This window comes from Monopterus albus, unplaced genomic scaffold (genome assembly GCF_001952655.1).
Source record: "Monopterus albus unplaced genomic scaffold, M_albus_1.0 scaffold127.1, whole genome shotgun sequence".
Classification (NCBI taxonomy): Eukaryota; Metazoa; Chordata; class Actinopteri; order Synbranchiformes; family Synbranchidae; genus Monopterus; species Monopterus albus.
This window is the reverse complement of record NW_018128007.1, coordinates 1,119,058-1,133,951: the sequence shown is the minus strand read 5'-3', so window position 1 is coordinate 1,133,951 and position 14,894 is coordinate 1,119,058. Positions and strand designations below refer to the sequence as shown.

General features: G+C 39.4%; 1 protein-coding gene across 7 annotated transcripts in view; it reads left to right on the top strand.

The window, feature by feature from the left end:
* ppp6r3 (protein phosphatase 6, regulatory subunit 3) overlaps window positions 1-14,894 on the top strand; it is a 54,039-nt gene that overhangs the window by 26,130 nt on the left and 13,015 nt on the right. For 5 of the 7 annotated variants that reach the window (XM_020612676.1, XM_020612674.1, XM_020612680.1 and 2 more), the window contains 10 exons: window positions 748-812; window positions 1,061-1,176; window positions 1,471-1,556; window positions 5,148-5,234; window positions 6,407-6,504; window positions 10,105-10,159; window positions 10,682-10,812; window positions 12,394-12,509; window positions 13,254-13,461; window positions 13,579-13,676. In XM_020612676.1, coding sequence (XP_020468332.1) covers window positions 748-812; window positions 1,061-1,176; window positions 1,471-1,556; window positions 5,148-5,234; window positions 6,407-6,504; window positions 10,105-10,159; window positions 10,682-10,812; window positions 12,394-12,509; window positions 13,254-13,461; window positions 13,579-13,676 — 1,060 coding nt within the window. The remainder of the gene's footprint in view (window positions 1-747; window positions 813-1,060; window positions 1,177-1,470; window positions 1,557-5,147; window positions 5,235-6,406; window positions 6,505-10,104; window positions 10,160-10,681; window positions 10,813-12,393; window positions 12,510-13,253; window positions 13,462-13,578; window positions 13,677-14,894) is intronic. The other 2 variants (XM_020612681.1, XM_020612678.1) reach the window with 2 other exon arrangements.

Genomic DNA, 14,894 nt, shown 5'->3' with positions numbered 1-14,894 from the left:
GGGAAGACTTCAGGTCACAGTGACCATGACGTTTGACCTATGACCACAAAAATGTAATGAGATCATCCTTAAATTAAAGTGAATGTTGGTGTCAAATTCGAAGAACTCTCCTTAAGGTGTACCTGAGATAACACCTTTATGAGAATGGGACAGGTTGGAGTGAGCTTGACCTTTGACCAGCAAAATCTAATCAGTTCATCCTTGAGTCTAACATTTGTGGCAAATTTGAAGAAATTTTCTCAAAGCGTTCCTGAGACGTTTTCACAAGAATGGGATAGACGATTGGGTGACCCACAAAGAAACATAATAGCGCAACTGTTGCTGGTCTGGAGGCAGAAGAATAGTAACATGAAGCACAGTGTGTTCCAGCTGAGCAGTCAGTATAAGCAAAATTTTGGTAATGTTGCTATTTCCTGACCCAAAAAAATCCACCGGAGAACTGAGCTGCATTTAATGTAAATGACAAATACTGTAGTAAAAATATCTGTACCATTGATAATAGGAGTTATCTCAGGTGTTTTTTTTATGCCCAAAGCTGCATATAGTGCTCAACCTTTTTCTATCTTGAGAAAGATGCAATTCGTCACTTTCGGCCAAATTTGGCTGTTAATGAAGGTTTATTAATATACAGTGTAGGATAGTTTGTGTGAGCATGTATGTAACAGTGCAGGTACAGCAGCAGTATGCACCATAATATAGTTGCACTGAATTCGATGTAATAAATTTCATTTTATTTTTCTCCCTCAGCTCTTTCAAAAGTGCCAGTTTATACAGAGAATCATGGATGCCTGGAGCTCCAATGAGAAGGAACAGTGAGTATTTTCTTCTCCTGCAAATACGACTATAATTTTGTTAGCTGAAAAAACATTTTATTATTATTTGCTGTACTAGAAGAGAGGAAAAACTACAATACCAAAAATATTGAAATTCTACCTCATTCTGAGAATGACAGAAGTGGGTTTAAATGTCAAGATCATACTGGTCATAGTTAAGATTGGTTAAGGGAGTGATGCTTGGCTGTAGTGTTGAAAATAAGAAATGATGTGTTTGTGTGTTTTAGGGCGAATGGTGGTCGGCGACGGGGCTACATGGGTCATCTCACCAGAATAGCCAACTCTGTAGTTCATAACTGTGACAAAGGCCCTAATGGACCGCAAATACAACAGCTAATTTCTGGTAAAGACTTGGTTCTTTGTTGAGGGCACATTCTCAATATCCTCATCTGTCTTGAAAATTATCTTCATCTGATATTCAGTTGAGACATGTAGCTCTGAATTGTATTTTGTGCAAATTCCTCATGTTGGTAGTAAGTGAGGAGAAATCTTCCTTCATCACTTAGGTCTCTTACAGCCTGTTTGTTAAAATAACCAGTGGCATCTGACATAGACTTGAGAGTACTTGTCTATAACGGTTTTGTGCAGTATGTGAAAACAGAGTATACTGAAAGAACGCTGTGTGTCTCTAACACAGAGCTCCCAGCAGAGGACAGAGAGAAATGGGAGGCCTTTATATCTGTACAACTGGCTGACATAAACAAGAGAAACACTGTCGACCTGGTGAGTAATGTAGCATTCCGATTCTTTTAACCATGCTAACTCTGAGAGACGAGGCAGTCCAAGTAACTTCAAAACAGTGCTGATTTATTCAATGAACACAGGTAAAAATTAACATTACACGCTCAGGTATCTTGCACCTCCAACATGCACGCAGGCAGCTGAAGAATGAAAGACCCTGAACCACAACAGGCCTATACATTATATCACTTAGGTTGGGCTAGCCCCATACTAACAGGAACGCCAAACCGTGACGTGTCCCGGTGCCAGCTTTGCAGCTGACCATGGCAATAGTCAAAACATGAAGAAAATCAATGTGTGTGTGTCTGTTGATTGTGGTGTGTAACTAAAAACATTCTAACACGACCTCTAGTGACATGTCATGACATTAAACATAAGAAAATATTATGGCTATGGCTACAGTTATACGCATCATAATAATAATAATATTAAACATCCTGTCTGCTGACAGTCAAATTTTTCTATCTAGTTATCCTTGACCATAAGCATCCTGCAGCATTCATGAGACTGCCTAACTAGACATCCTGTCTACTCTAAACATTCCTAATACAACAAGTATCTGACCAATATCTATCTGACTAAAAATACCTAACAGTAACCACATTAACATTGATGTCAAGCTAACTCGGGGGAGGGGACTGGCTGATCAATGCCAGTTCTTTACTTTTTCTCTACTGATGCTGTTGTTCACCTCATCTGTCCCTTCCTTTAACCATTACTGGCCTAACCCTAATCTTAACCTTAAACTAGGTCCTCTCCTTAAAATGTGTGGAGTCTGCATGTTCTCCCTGTGCCTGCGTGGGTTCTCTCCGGGTACTCAGTCTTCCTCCAGCAGTCCAAAGACATGCAGCTTAGGTTGACTGGCGACGCTAAATTGCCCCTAGGAGTGAGTGTGAGTGTGTGGTTGTTTGTCTACATGTCAGCCCTGTGATAGACTGGCAGCCTGTCCAGGGTGGACTCTGCCTCTCACCCAGTGTTAGCTGGGATTGGCTCCAGCCCCCCGTGACCCTGTTCAGGAATAAGGAGTATATATAATGGATGGACTTTCTTTGGACTACAGTCGTGTGAGGAAGACAAATCCTCACAGTGGTCTCCTAGTTTTGGATCCCCACAAGTATAGAAAAACAAGGCCACAGACACACGCAACCAGTCCTAAGTTTGATATCACCTCCATTTTTCCTATTGTTGTTAGTATAATTCAGCAGCCAAATACATGTGACATTCATTCTACATTTGAGATAAAATATTATTGGGATATATACCACTGCTGCAAAGTTCCCAGAGATGTGTTGCACTTGTAGGTTACTTTACGTTCCTTCTGATTTGGACTTTTTTTTTTTTTTCCTTCATGTGAAAACTCTGTACATGGTGCTGCCATTCCATCATTTAAAGCCTACGGTCTTGTTCTGTTCTTATACACAGCCTGGGGGTTATTTTTCGGTGTTTCCTCTGGTAACATTTCTCAGCGGTGCCCCGACATGGCAAAATCTTTGCTGCCATGGGAAAAAAAAAAAAATCAATCGAACTGTTCAATCATTTTATCAAGCACATTTCTGCAGTCAGTCGGCCTGGTGAAGACTTTTTCCGTGTACTGTCTTTGCAGCTCATCAGTAGCTTATGACTAACAGCTGCTCTGACGCTGAATGCACCAGTCAGGTTGTGGTTATGTTGTTAAGTGGAGCACTGATGAGCCAACTGTTGGGGACTTAAGTTTTGCAACCGCTAAAAGATACTTGGATTACAGCTGTCACTGAAAAATAACTAGCATATATACTATTCTATATAATACGCTAAACGTTTGTTCGCCTCCATAGAGGGAATACAGATTAGGGATGGAAGCTTGAGCTCAGAGAGGGACAGATGAGAGAAGAGGAAGTAAGTGTTTGAGCAGAACCAGCCATCCTGCAAAATTTCATCCTGAATAGGATGAAACCCTGAAAATATCTGACTGTATTACACCTTTCAGAGGTTTTAATAACAATCTTTTCCCACACTAATATGTACAGTTTTGTAAGCAATCAACAAATGTTTGATACACCTGTAGGAATTATTTGGGTCAATTGTCAAGGCTTAATTTACTTCCAGTGCTGCTGGACATTAACCTATTACCTGATCAGTAAAACGAGGCCTGTTTTATTCACAAACATTTTTAGTTTTGTTGACTTTTCTCTGACTTGCTTTAAAGAAAACAAAAGTCAGAGCTCCAGCCCTGCTTTGATTGTACACACTGGAGGGTTTTCAAAGCTGCTTCTATAGACCTGGATGAACTCACCGACACTGACATCATATTAGCAGCTTTTGTCAGGACGTGTGCGCCCACCTAGTCCTTCTGCACATACAACAACAACAACAACAACAACAACAACAACCAGCACTGGTTTACAGTAAAACTCAAACAACTTTGTCATGCCAAGGCGGAGGCCTAGAAACACACTGACAAAGGAGATCAGAGTAGCAAAATTAGCTACACTAAAAAGCTAAAGAAACTTGTATCAGTCAACGATCCTATGTCTGTGTGGAAAGGCCTGCAGAACATCATTGGCTACAGGAAACCATTCCTCCATGCAATGGAGAGCCATCAACTGGAAAGTGATCTGAGCGTATTTTACTGCAAATGAGAAGTAGGACTTCACATACCTCAGAGACACCACCCTACGGCACAGGCTGACCTGACAAAGCCCTGTCGTGGTGGCAGATATGGATTGCTCATAGATATACATTAACTGTCAGTCATGGAGATCCTGTGTTTCTTGCTCTGTTCATCATCAAACCAGGAGTTAAGTTGAAGGACTTATGTAATTTTATTATTTAGTTTTTAGATATAGGCTATTTTCAGATTGCTTTTCAGCTTTGGCCATGTTTTATGTTTGGCGGTACCTCTGGGTGTTTTGTCTTCATCATCAAACCTTGGCTAATACCATTGTGCAAAATACATGGTATCTAGGTGTCAGATTTCGACTCTCCCAAAGAAGTAAAAAATGGTTTGAGTGGTGGGGGAGAAGGAGAGGGCTGGCAAAACATTTTGTAATTTCAGTCATAAAATATGTTTTCAAATTGTCAAAAGAAGCATCTAGTAGTATATCACACACCCCTAAAGTGGAGCTTACATTTCCAAAATGAGCCACCTCAAAGCAGTACCACATAAGCAGACTTTACCTGCTGTCAGTAACACCTGTAACATGATTGATCGGGACCTAAGCGGGGCATTTATTATTTATCATGGTATATGGTCTGCTTTCATGTGGTACTGTGCCAATGTATAGTCTTATTATTCTGATTCTAAATGACTGGGTGTATGTAGCTCACTTCAGCTCAACAGCATATTGCGTCTTAGAGGAAAGGGGATACTACACAAAGCACAGTGTAAGGTTACACCCTGGGTAGTAGGCTACCATATGGAAAAATATCATTAAAAACGATGAGTGCTCATTTCTAAGTATTTGAAAATGTTCCAATCCTTAGTCTGTGTACACATACATAATACCCACAAACGTGGTCTTTTTTTCCTCTTAAGGCCCTTTCTAAAGGCAACTCTCCCCCCCCCCTTCCTTTTTTACTAAAATGTTCATTTAGGTGAACACACACCACATCCATTCTTCCAGTGATGATGAGGTGGACTTCAAAGACAGTGGCTTTCACCAGGATTCCTCTCTGCAACAAGTAAGAACTAAACACACACACACACACACACACACACACACACACGTATGTATGCACACAAAGCCAGTCCCACAGCCACACTGACTTAACTGATCTACAGTTATTTGATAGTCTTTCTGTGACAGTTTTGACAAAAGTTCAAGACGGGAGGCAAATTATATAAGTGGGCAATAACACTTTTTTTGGCTTTTATTACTCTGTACTCTGCAAAAAGAAATAATCCCCTTTTCTCACCAGAACAAGGCTACATGTTTTTGTAAATAGGCCTTTGATCACAAAATATTTTGACTATGGGTCATTCACAGTAATGGGCAATCCACACTGGCAGCATCCACTGCATCAAACACCTGCACCCATTATCTTTCGTGCAAGCTCACACACAGGTTGTGGACTAATGTGATGTGGCATTGTGGGTTAACAGTTCTTGTGCCAGAATACACTAGAGATGGGTGATAAAATGATTAGGCTATATATTGTGATAGACATATCCTAAGAAAGTCACTTTTGGCTTTTCCCGTTTAGGGGTCGCCACAGCGAATCGTCACACTGACGACTCGCATGTTGACATTTGGCACGTGTTTTACACCGGATACCCTTCCTGACGCAACCCTGATTCGAACCCAGGCCACAGCGGCGAGAGCGCTGTGCCTTAACCACTACATATCCTCATTAATGATAAGAAGTGTTTTCGATAAGTTGGCTGTGTCAGGAAAGCATATAAATTGTATAAGTTAAGTTCAGTTGCATGATCTAATGTTGTGTGCGTTCACCCTAAACACACATATGTACATATGCACACCATTCCCGGTGTGGGTTATGCACATCACATGACGCATCATGGTGCCGCTAGTATGTGTTGCCCTTTATAGTCTATAGAAACATCCCAATACCATGCCTCTACCAGTGCATTCACTTTTCTAACATCATCTAGAACACTTTAAGTATAACATTATTGACTTATTTTTAAAGCAGATATAAAGCCTTTTGGCACCTTACTGTAAATGCACATTTATTCTTTTTTCCTTTGCTATTAACCTGTCAAGCCTATATGTTATACATTTACTATTTTTACAACTGAGTATATGTATTTGCTTTTTTATGTACTGTAAGTAATAACCAGCTTTTTGTAGAGCCAAGACTATATCATTGTCGTTGATCCTGGGTTTTGCCAGGCCTTTTCTGATTATCAGATGCAACAAATGACGTCCAATTTTATTGAGCAGTTCGGCTTCAATGATGAAGAGTTTGCTGATCAGGATGATGTTGTGGAGTGAGTACTCATCCTGCATGATTTGCTGTATAAATATTATTGTGTAACACCAAAGGGACAGGACATAAAGACAGTTAAAACCTGGTGTGTTTGTTCAGTTATTCATTTAATAATTATATTCATTTCTATTTCACTTTAAAAAGCAAAAAAACTGCTGTTCTTCCTGCACTGCCCCATAATGGCATGGCATAACACAGGAGGATTGCTTGACTTCTTTCTTACTGATATTAAAATCTGAATGCCACTAGATGTCATTCAGGTTGTTATGTTTGCACCAGAAGCCTTATATTTAGTTTGCTACAGAAAATTTCAATAAAAGTTATTTTAAAATGACATTATTTCAAGTTATGCCTTTTTTTCTTTTTGATTATTGCCCTAAAAATGTGGCTTGAAGAAAAGAAATTATTACTGGCTTTTATGTTGTTGTGTGCTGTCCCTTTCTACTGTCTTTAGGGTGAGATTGTTTTGTGTGGGATAATTTTCTTCTAAGGTTGTGTGGGCTGTTGGAGATGGCTGGTAGTCAGTGATTTAAGAATGTTTACTTCACATTGAAGAGCTTGTGGGGTGAAGTAGAGCATTTTTATTTTTACATAGATCTTTAGTTTAGCATTATCAGACTGCAAACATCTCTTATGAAACTAATTGAGCTGGGTCACATGAGCAATATACAGTACCTGTTGAAATGTTCAGAATCTGTTCCTCAAGTCCTGGCATAAAGTTTTGTAACTTTTATTTGTTGATAAAAAAAAAAAAAGATTACCAAATGCATTCATGTATTTATCAAGATGGGAATTCTAGAGGTCAGATTCTACTAAAATACTTCAATAGTCCATTCAATAGTAATTACTATTAAGAGGTAATAACTGGCAACAGTAATAAGTGCATGTGTGTATATATGACACTATGTAATGCCAGTGTTAGAAAAGGTTAGAATAGGGTAAAGTGAAAATCTCAATGAGATCATTTGACCACATTGATTTGTGGAAAAAATGAACTATTTTGTGAAGTATAAGTGAGAGTTGTAGTTGTGTAGCTGATAATGCTGATTCTAAAAAAGTGTAAGGTATGTTGGGTGGCCTTCCCATTTGTGCAGTCAAGATGCCTGCAGACTATACTAAGCCTCGAAGAGTTGGCAAGAGGAAGACTTTACATGTCCAAGGTTTGAACACATGTACATTGAACATCTACATCCCTGTTGTGGTTTAAGGAAAAAAAAAATACTGTACACTGTTATAGAGGGGCGACTGTGGTTCAATGGGTAGAGCAGTCGTCTCCCATCTGGAGGGTTGGTGGTGTGAATCACGGTGCCTGCATTCCACATGTCGACTTGGGCAAGGCACTGAACCCCCAAGTTGCCTCCGATGGTTAGAGCCATCACTGTGAGTTGGCACTGCAGATGGCTGCCTCGGTTCTGTACCGGAAACAAATTCCTTGTGTGTGTAACATACTTGGCCAAATAAAGGTGATCATTTATTATTTGATTATTATCATGACTGCACAAATTTGGAAGGTAAAGTGGGTAAATGGGGATACAGTTATTCTCTTTTGTGTGATTTAGGGTTTTTTTGTGTGTGTTTTTTTTTTTTTAATTTTATTTAAAAGCTTTGAATAATGGGTAGGAATGCACAGATACCACTATTTTCCAGACCAAATGCAAGTATTTAAAATTGAGTACTTACTGATACCAATACAGGTACTTAATAATTGTGATTACATAAAATATACAACAGGAAGCTGTTAAACATAATTCTACCATTCCAAAATATCTGTTTGAATTCTCTAGTCTGCAACAGCTGGTCCTTCTCATTCCAATTCAGGATTAGACTCTGGTTCCAATATCTCTGTGCTGTCATGTTTCTAGCTACAGCCTTTACACAAGGTAAACCTTAAGAAGTCCTGCATTAGCCTACTATTCATTAGCTCCTATGCTGATTGGCTGAGGGTGAAGATAAGCCATTACTTCCAGCCAATCAGAGTAGGTGCTCATGAATAATGTAAATTTTAACTTCTGAAACAGCATGCCAGAGGACAGAGGGGAATCTGGACTGTTTGTAAAGGCTGGCTGAATGAAATGTAACATATCTTAAAAAGGGCTATAATACCACCTGGATAAAATATCCCCCAATCACGGAAATTACTTTTCCTTCCCCTAACGACCTGCTCAACCAGCGTGAGTTTGCTGTAATGTTGCACTTAAGTGGTATCAGTGCAAGCACAGGCAGGTGGTGATGAGATTGTTGGGTTTTTGTTTGTGACAGGCCTTTACCATAATCTAACTTTGTCTTGATCTCTTGGTATACTGCTTTTTTTTTCTCGTTGGTTGCAGCCACATTCACTTGATTCCCCAGAGGAAAGTTTGAAGCTGTTGTAACTGTCAAGAATGACCCCCTTATTTTTTGATGGTGCTTATTAAACACAAGTCTAATGGTTAGGGTGCAAAGAAAAAATAAGTATTTATTTTTTACCACAGACAGATGGGAAGATTATTAGTTTAGTAAAAGCATTTCCAGTGCTGAGAGTCCCAATTGTGTTTAGGTTAGTTGACCACCAATATTTGAAACGGCAGTCAGGACAATTAAATGCTTCCTAATCATAGTAGTTATAAAATCGGCATGCACAACCTATTTTTGCCTTTAAATTGTGTCCAGGGTGTATTTCTTGACTATGGTTTTATGGCGCATATGATGAGATGATGATGATAAGATACCAGTAAAGGTAATTTAAATGTTTCTTTTAAACAAAATAGTATGTATGTAATGTATGTATGTAAAACTACCATTTCCAATAATGATATTTTGTCTCACCAATGAAAAAGCATAAGTAAAACTAAAATGATCAGTTATTTATTTGGCCCCTATTTTGATAAGACTAATTATTGAAGTCAGTTTTTGGGCAAAAATGCCAGACATTTGATGCTTTTCAAAAGTGATTTTTTGCTGCCTTTCCTTGTGCTGTTTCTTAGCAGACATGGCATAGCTGTGATTTTTGTTCAGAAAAACCACATCAGCCTAAAGGAAACAAGCAATTGAGAAAATCAGATTATTTGATGATGAAAATAATTCAGTCACTGCCCTAATTTACATACAGGCTTATTTATGTATGTTATTGAAGTGTTGAAGGTTTTATTTTATTTTTTATTTTTTAATTAACCTTTGACAGAGCTAGGCAGTTTACTGCTGTTGCCAGGCCAAGTCAGGAGCTAGATTAATTGGGTAAAATGTTCCCCAACATGTTGGACTTTACCAGAAAATATTGTACAGTTTTAAATGTTGGGTACAAAATAATATATATGGAAGCTAAGCAGGGTTGAAAGTGGCCATTTTGTTTTCTTGTAAAATTCTGCAAGAGCCTAGGCTGATTCTTTGCATTTTCTTGCTTGACCATATTACAACTCAAAACATGCATTTAAAGAACTTGCTTCTTTAGAATCTCTGGCATGGTGCGAGGGGGGCGCGGGGGGGGGGGGGGTGTCGTCCGAGGGGGGGGGGGGGTTGTTTTCCCTGAACATGAAGTGTTGTAGTTGTCTGCCTGTGTATAGCTAAATATGTGGATTCCTAATGACCCTAACTGAACTAAACTCTGTTTTCTTTAACATTGCAGTATTCCCTTTGATAGAATATCAGACATCAATTTTTCACTGAATACAAATGAAAGTGTAAGTACTTTGGTTATTAAGATTGAATATATACCTACATTATACATTGGAAGAGAAAGTAAAATTTTTATGGAACAAATTAAAATGTGTTTGTTAATATGGTATGTCTTATCTTTCCTGATGTCACTGCTAACATTTATTTAGAAGCAGAATGAGGGTTAATTTTGATAAAATTAAACTTTGCTATAACCTGTATTTGAACCAAAACCTTGGGGCAAAGCAGAAATATCAAATAACCTAAACTTGATTTTTCTCAAATATTGTACCACTGGTTTTAAAAACACAGGGGCGCACAAATATAAGATGTAGGCATGCATGGACATCCTGTCATTTATACCCATTGAGATGGCTTTGTTTTGAGGCCGGCAGTGCAACAGTTTTGATATATGAACATGTTAACCTTTGCTTCACAACTGTGGCTTTTGTTCTGTAAAATCCAACCTTTGTTTTTATGTGCACGTGCTGTAAATGCACACTTTTTTTTTCTTAATATGTGGCCTACGTATATTTGTGTTTCCCTAGGCAAATATAGCTTTGTTTGAGGCACGCTGCAAGGAGAAAATCCAGCAATTTGAAGATGCTGGTTCCGATGAGGAGGATATCTGGGATGAAAAAGATATCACTTTCACACCAGAGGCACAAAGACGCCCCAGGTCAGCCACACACACACACACACATACACTTGTACAGTTATCTTTGTGAGTGCATGTAATGACATAATGCATTCCATAGCCCCTTACCCTACACTCAACCATCACATTTAAATGCCTGACTCTAACTTGTACCCCAACAACTAACCTAAACCTAATTCTTATGTGAACCCTAAAACCAAATATTTACCCTTAACAAGACTTTTGAATGTGTGTGAGAACATGAGGACTGGCCAAAATGTCCTCATGTTCATGCTGTTAAACTCGCACCCATCTTCACAATGGCCAGCCATACAAGTACACGAGCATGTGCAAACGCATGTATCTTTTTGTAATTTCAAACAGAATAAACTTGTTTTGAGACTTCTGCAACTTCAAGGTATCATTCTTCTTCTTAAAAACATATTTATGGGATGAGGTAGCTGTCAATGAAGATGTGTATTAGTCTAGGGTTGTCCATATACACAATTTTAATTTTTTTTTTTTTTTTTACTTTTGTGCAAGTCAAATTATACTGTATATATAAAGCATGTATTTTGTCCATGGGAATACAATTTAAAAAGTTACAACTTCAAGAAATTGCATATACGAAGTGAAAACTTTATGGTTTCTTCAATATGAATGCAAGCTAAGAGCAGTCGCTTGTCAAATACGTCACGGGGTCACAGGCATAATACACTGAGCAGAAGTTACCTTGATTCCACAAACTGCACACGTGTTCAGAGTTGGACTTTATTCTCAACTCTTGAAGCCTGATGGGTGAGTTTTGACAGTTTTGAAATGTATCTAGCCATATGTATTAAAGTTGTAGCTTTTTAAAGAATATTCTCACAGACAAAATGCACACTATATATTTTATATATGATTTGAATTGTACAAGAATTTACAAAAACGCGATTTTGTCTACAACATATTTATGGACAACCATAGACTAATATGCATGCATGGTTATTAGTACATGTCTTTGACTGCTGCTTTCACACATACATATTTCAAACAGCAAGCGCAACCAAACATAGTTGTAAAATATTAGCACCCTCAGTCATTTTGATGTGAAGCAGTCATTAAGTTGGTAAACATGACCAAATTGTGTGTATTTCTTCAGATTTTTACATTTGGAGCTTCAAGCTTTTGTTTCATTTTAATGTCATTATGGTATGTTGGAAATATTCTGGCAGAAGAAATGGAAAGAACACTTTATTATTGTTAATCTTACTGACTTGATTTCTTGGTTATTGTCAATAAAATGCCAAAATAGAAAGGTTGAATAGTTATCACATTTGCGAAATCTTTACTAGAATGCCTAAGCATTTCCTTGTCACTCATTGTTTAAAACCAAAGTACTTAAATAAGTAATATTGTAATTGCCTAACTTTCTGCTGATCGATTATTCAACTTGCAATGGTTGACACTAAAAGATTGTTGACTTGCAGCAGCTCCCAAAACCTTTTAGCATCTACCTAAACAGCCAAGCTGTACGAGTGTGGGCTTCACTCAGCTCCACTTTTATTGCACTTCCCAGAATAAATAGAGTATAGATTCAGATGTAAATTGGAAATAACCCTTGAGCTGTGTTCATTTCAGGAGTTCAGGCAGCACAGATAGTGAGGACAGCACAGACTCAGAAGAGGAGGATGTGAAGAGAGTTTCATTTGAAGCTTCCAACCCCAGTACAGATGACAGAATGGAAGTCGACACAGGTTGGTGTATCACACAGTCTGAGCCCGGTGCCTTCCTGATATTTTTTCTCTGAAACAGGCTAACGCATCTTCACAGGTTGTCAGAGGTGGGGGTCCATGAGGGGGTGGGATTGTAGGGGGAGCAACAGGATGGTGTGGGTGAGGGATGTGAATGGTTGCGTATTAAAACCTATAAGGTGATAATTCTCCTCGTCGGAGGTGTGGGGTGGGTTGGTTTCCTGTAGTTGGTGATGTTTTGCGAGCCTCTCCAAACTGTATCAAGGTCTTTGGCTGAAAACTGGTTTCTCATTTTTTTCAGCATAGTTCTTTTTTGATACCCTGATCTCTCTAGTCAGTGTGCTTCTAGCCCGTTTGCAAAGGATACTATACCCATTTCTGTAGGCCTCCACCTTAGTATGATGAAGCTGCTAGAGTTTTACTGTAAATCATGGTTGTCTGTATTTGGGCAGTTTGTGGGTGAGTTTTACTCCGTTAAAATCCCTAAGGCAGTAAGCCTGGATGTGTCGGTTACATGCGAATTATCTGCCTGGCCAGGTGTTGTAGCACCGTTCTAACACAGCCCTGATGTGGGAAGTAGAGCCAGTCCCAGGTAACATTGGGCGACAGACACAAAAAGGCCCTGGGTCGGTCGGGGCTCAAACCCAGAACTTTTTTGCTGTGAGGCAACAGCACAAACCACTGCCACACCATGCCACCCTACTTTTGACTAATTGTATATATTTTTTTGTTGTTATGCTTTTTCAGGGCCAGTGTGGACAGCGAACTTTGATGACATCCCCATGGACACAGGGACATCCACAGCTCCAGCCTCCAGCTCAAACAACCCTCCTGCCTCCTGTCCTTTGTCCTCCTCTTCCACAGAACTGCCACCAGAGGCAGCATGGAGCTCCTCTCCTACTGCCTCCAATTCTGAAACAGGGTGGGCTGACTTTTCCAACTTTGTGCCTGTCAGGTAGGACATCCTGACAGACTCAGTTTCTGTTGACTTCCAACTGCAGTAGAACATTCCTTTCTCTTGGACAGCATTGTCTTTGAGTCTGAATCATGAATATAAATTGTTGTTTTGCAGCCCCAAAGACCCTTTGAGGTGTAACTCTCCTGTTGCTATGGAGACCAGTATGGAGACAATGGATCCTCTAGGGGCCAATGCACCCATGCAGCCTGAAGGTGAGTTGTATACACATACAGGTCCATGTTGATGGAGAGTGAGACTTGTATGCACCCATTAGAGAGGCACCAATTGATCAGCGATCAGAAATGGGCAGTTTTCAGCATGATCTGCCTTGAACGGTGACCGGCCTGTCACTGACATTTCTAATTCTGTGCCAGTCAGATTTAGAGGTACAACAGTTCACAGTGCGGGTGAGGTGGACACCGCATTTCTCCTCAACTGTGGTACCACATCTCAAGTCTGTTCTTCAGTTTTGACATGAGGCGCATGATCACTTATGTTATGTAGGGATAGATTTTGTAACTGTTGACAAAAAAATACAAATGCATCAAGAAAACTACATTTAGGTCATGCAGCCTATACACATGGATCCTTCATGAGCTACAGAGCATAACTCAGCTCTCGGTGAGGAAGAAATGGAACAACTCGGGTCCAAGATAGGTCCTCTCGGTGGCAAAACAGACCTGGCCAGATGTTATTTTTGATGCTAGCAGCATGGCATCAAATATCAAAAATGCAACTGTGCAGACTATCCATGAAGCAAACAGGATAGTTTGCAAATTGAAGTCCAAAAAGGTGACTCTGAACTTCCAACACTTAGGCAAAGACAGAGCTCTTAAGATTATTGTGTTCAGTGATGCCTCATTTGGAAATCTTTCAAATGGTGGCACTCAAGGAGGACATCTGATACTTCAAATGGGTGCGAAAACTGGAGGTTCTTACCACCTTTGTGCCTGGCAGTTAGAGATAAGAGGACTGTACAGAGCACACTTACTGGTTAAACACTGGCAATGTCTGATGGAATTGACAGTGCAGTTTTTCTGGCCACACTGTTCTCAGAACTAACTGCAGGTAATGCTGAACATGCTCCACCAAATATCTGCATCACAGACAGACTTGTTGATGCTCTTCAGTTTACAGTGGGTACGGAAAGTATTCAGACCCCCTTAAAATTTTCACTCTTTGTTATATTGCAGCCATATGCTAAAATCATTTAAGTTCATTTTTTCCCTCATTAATGTACACACAGCACCCCATATTGACAGAAAAACACAGAATTTTTGACATTTTTGCAGATTTATTAAAAAAGAAAAACTGAAATATCACATGGTCATAAGTATTCAGACCCTTTGCTGTGACACTCATATATTTAACTTAGGTGCTGTCCATTTCTGCTGATCATCCCTGAGATGGTTCTACACCTTCATTTGAGT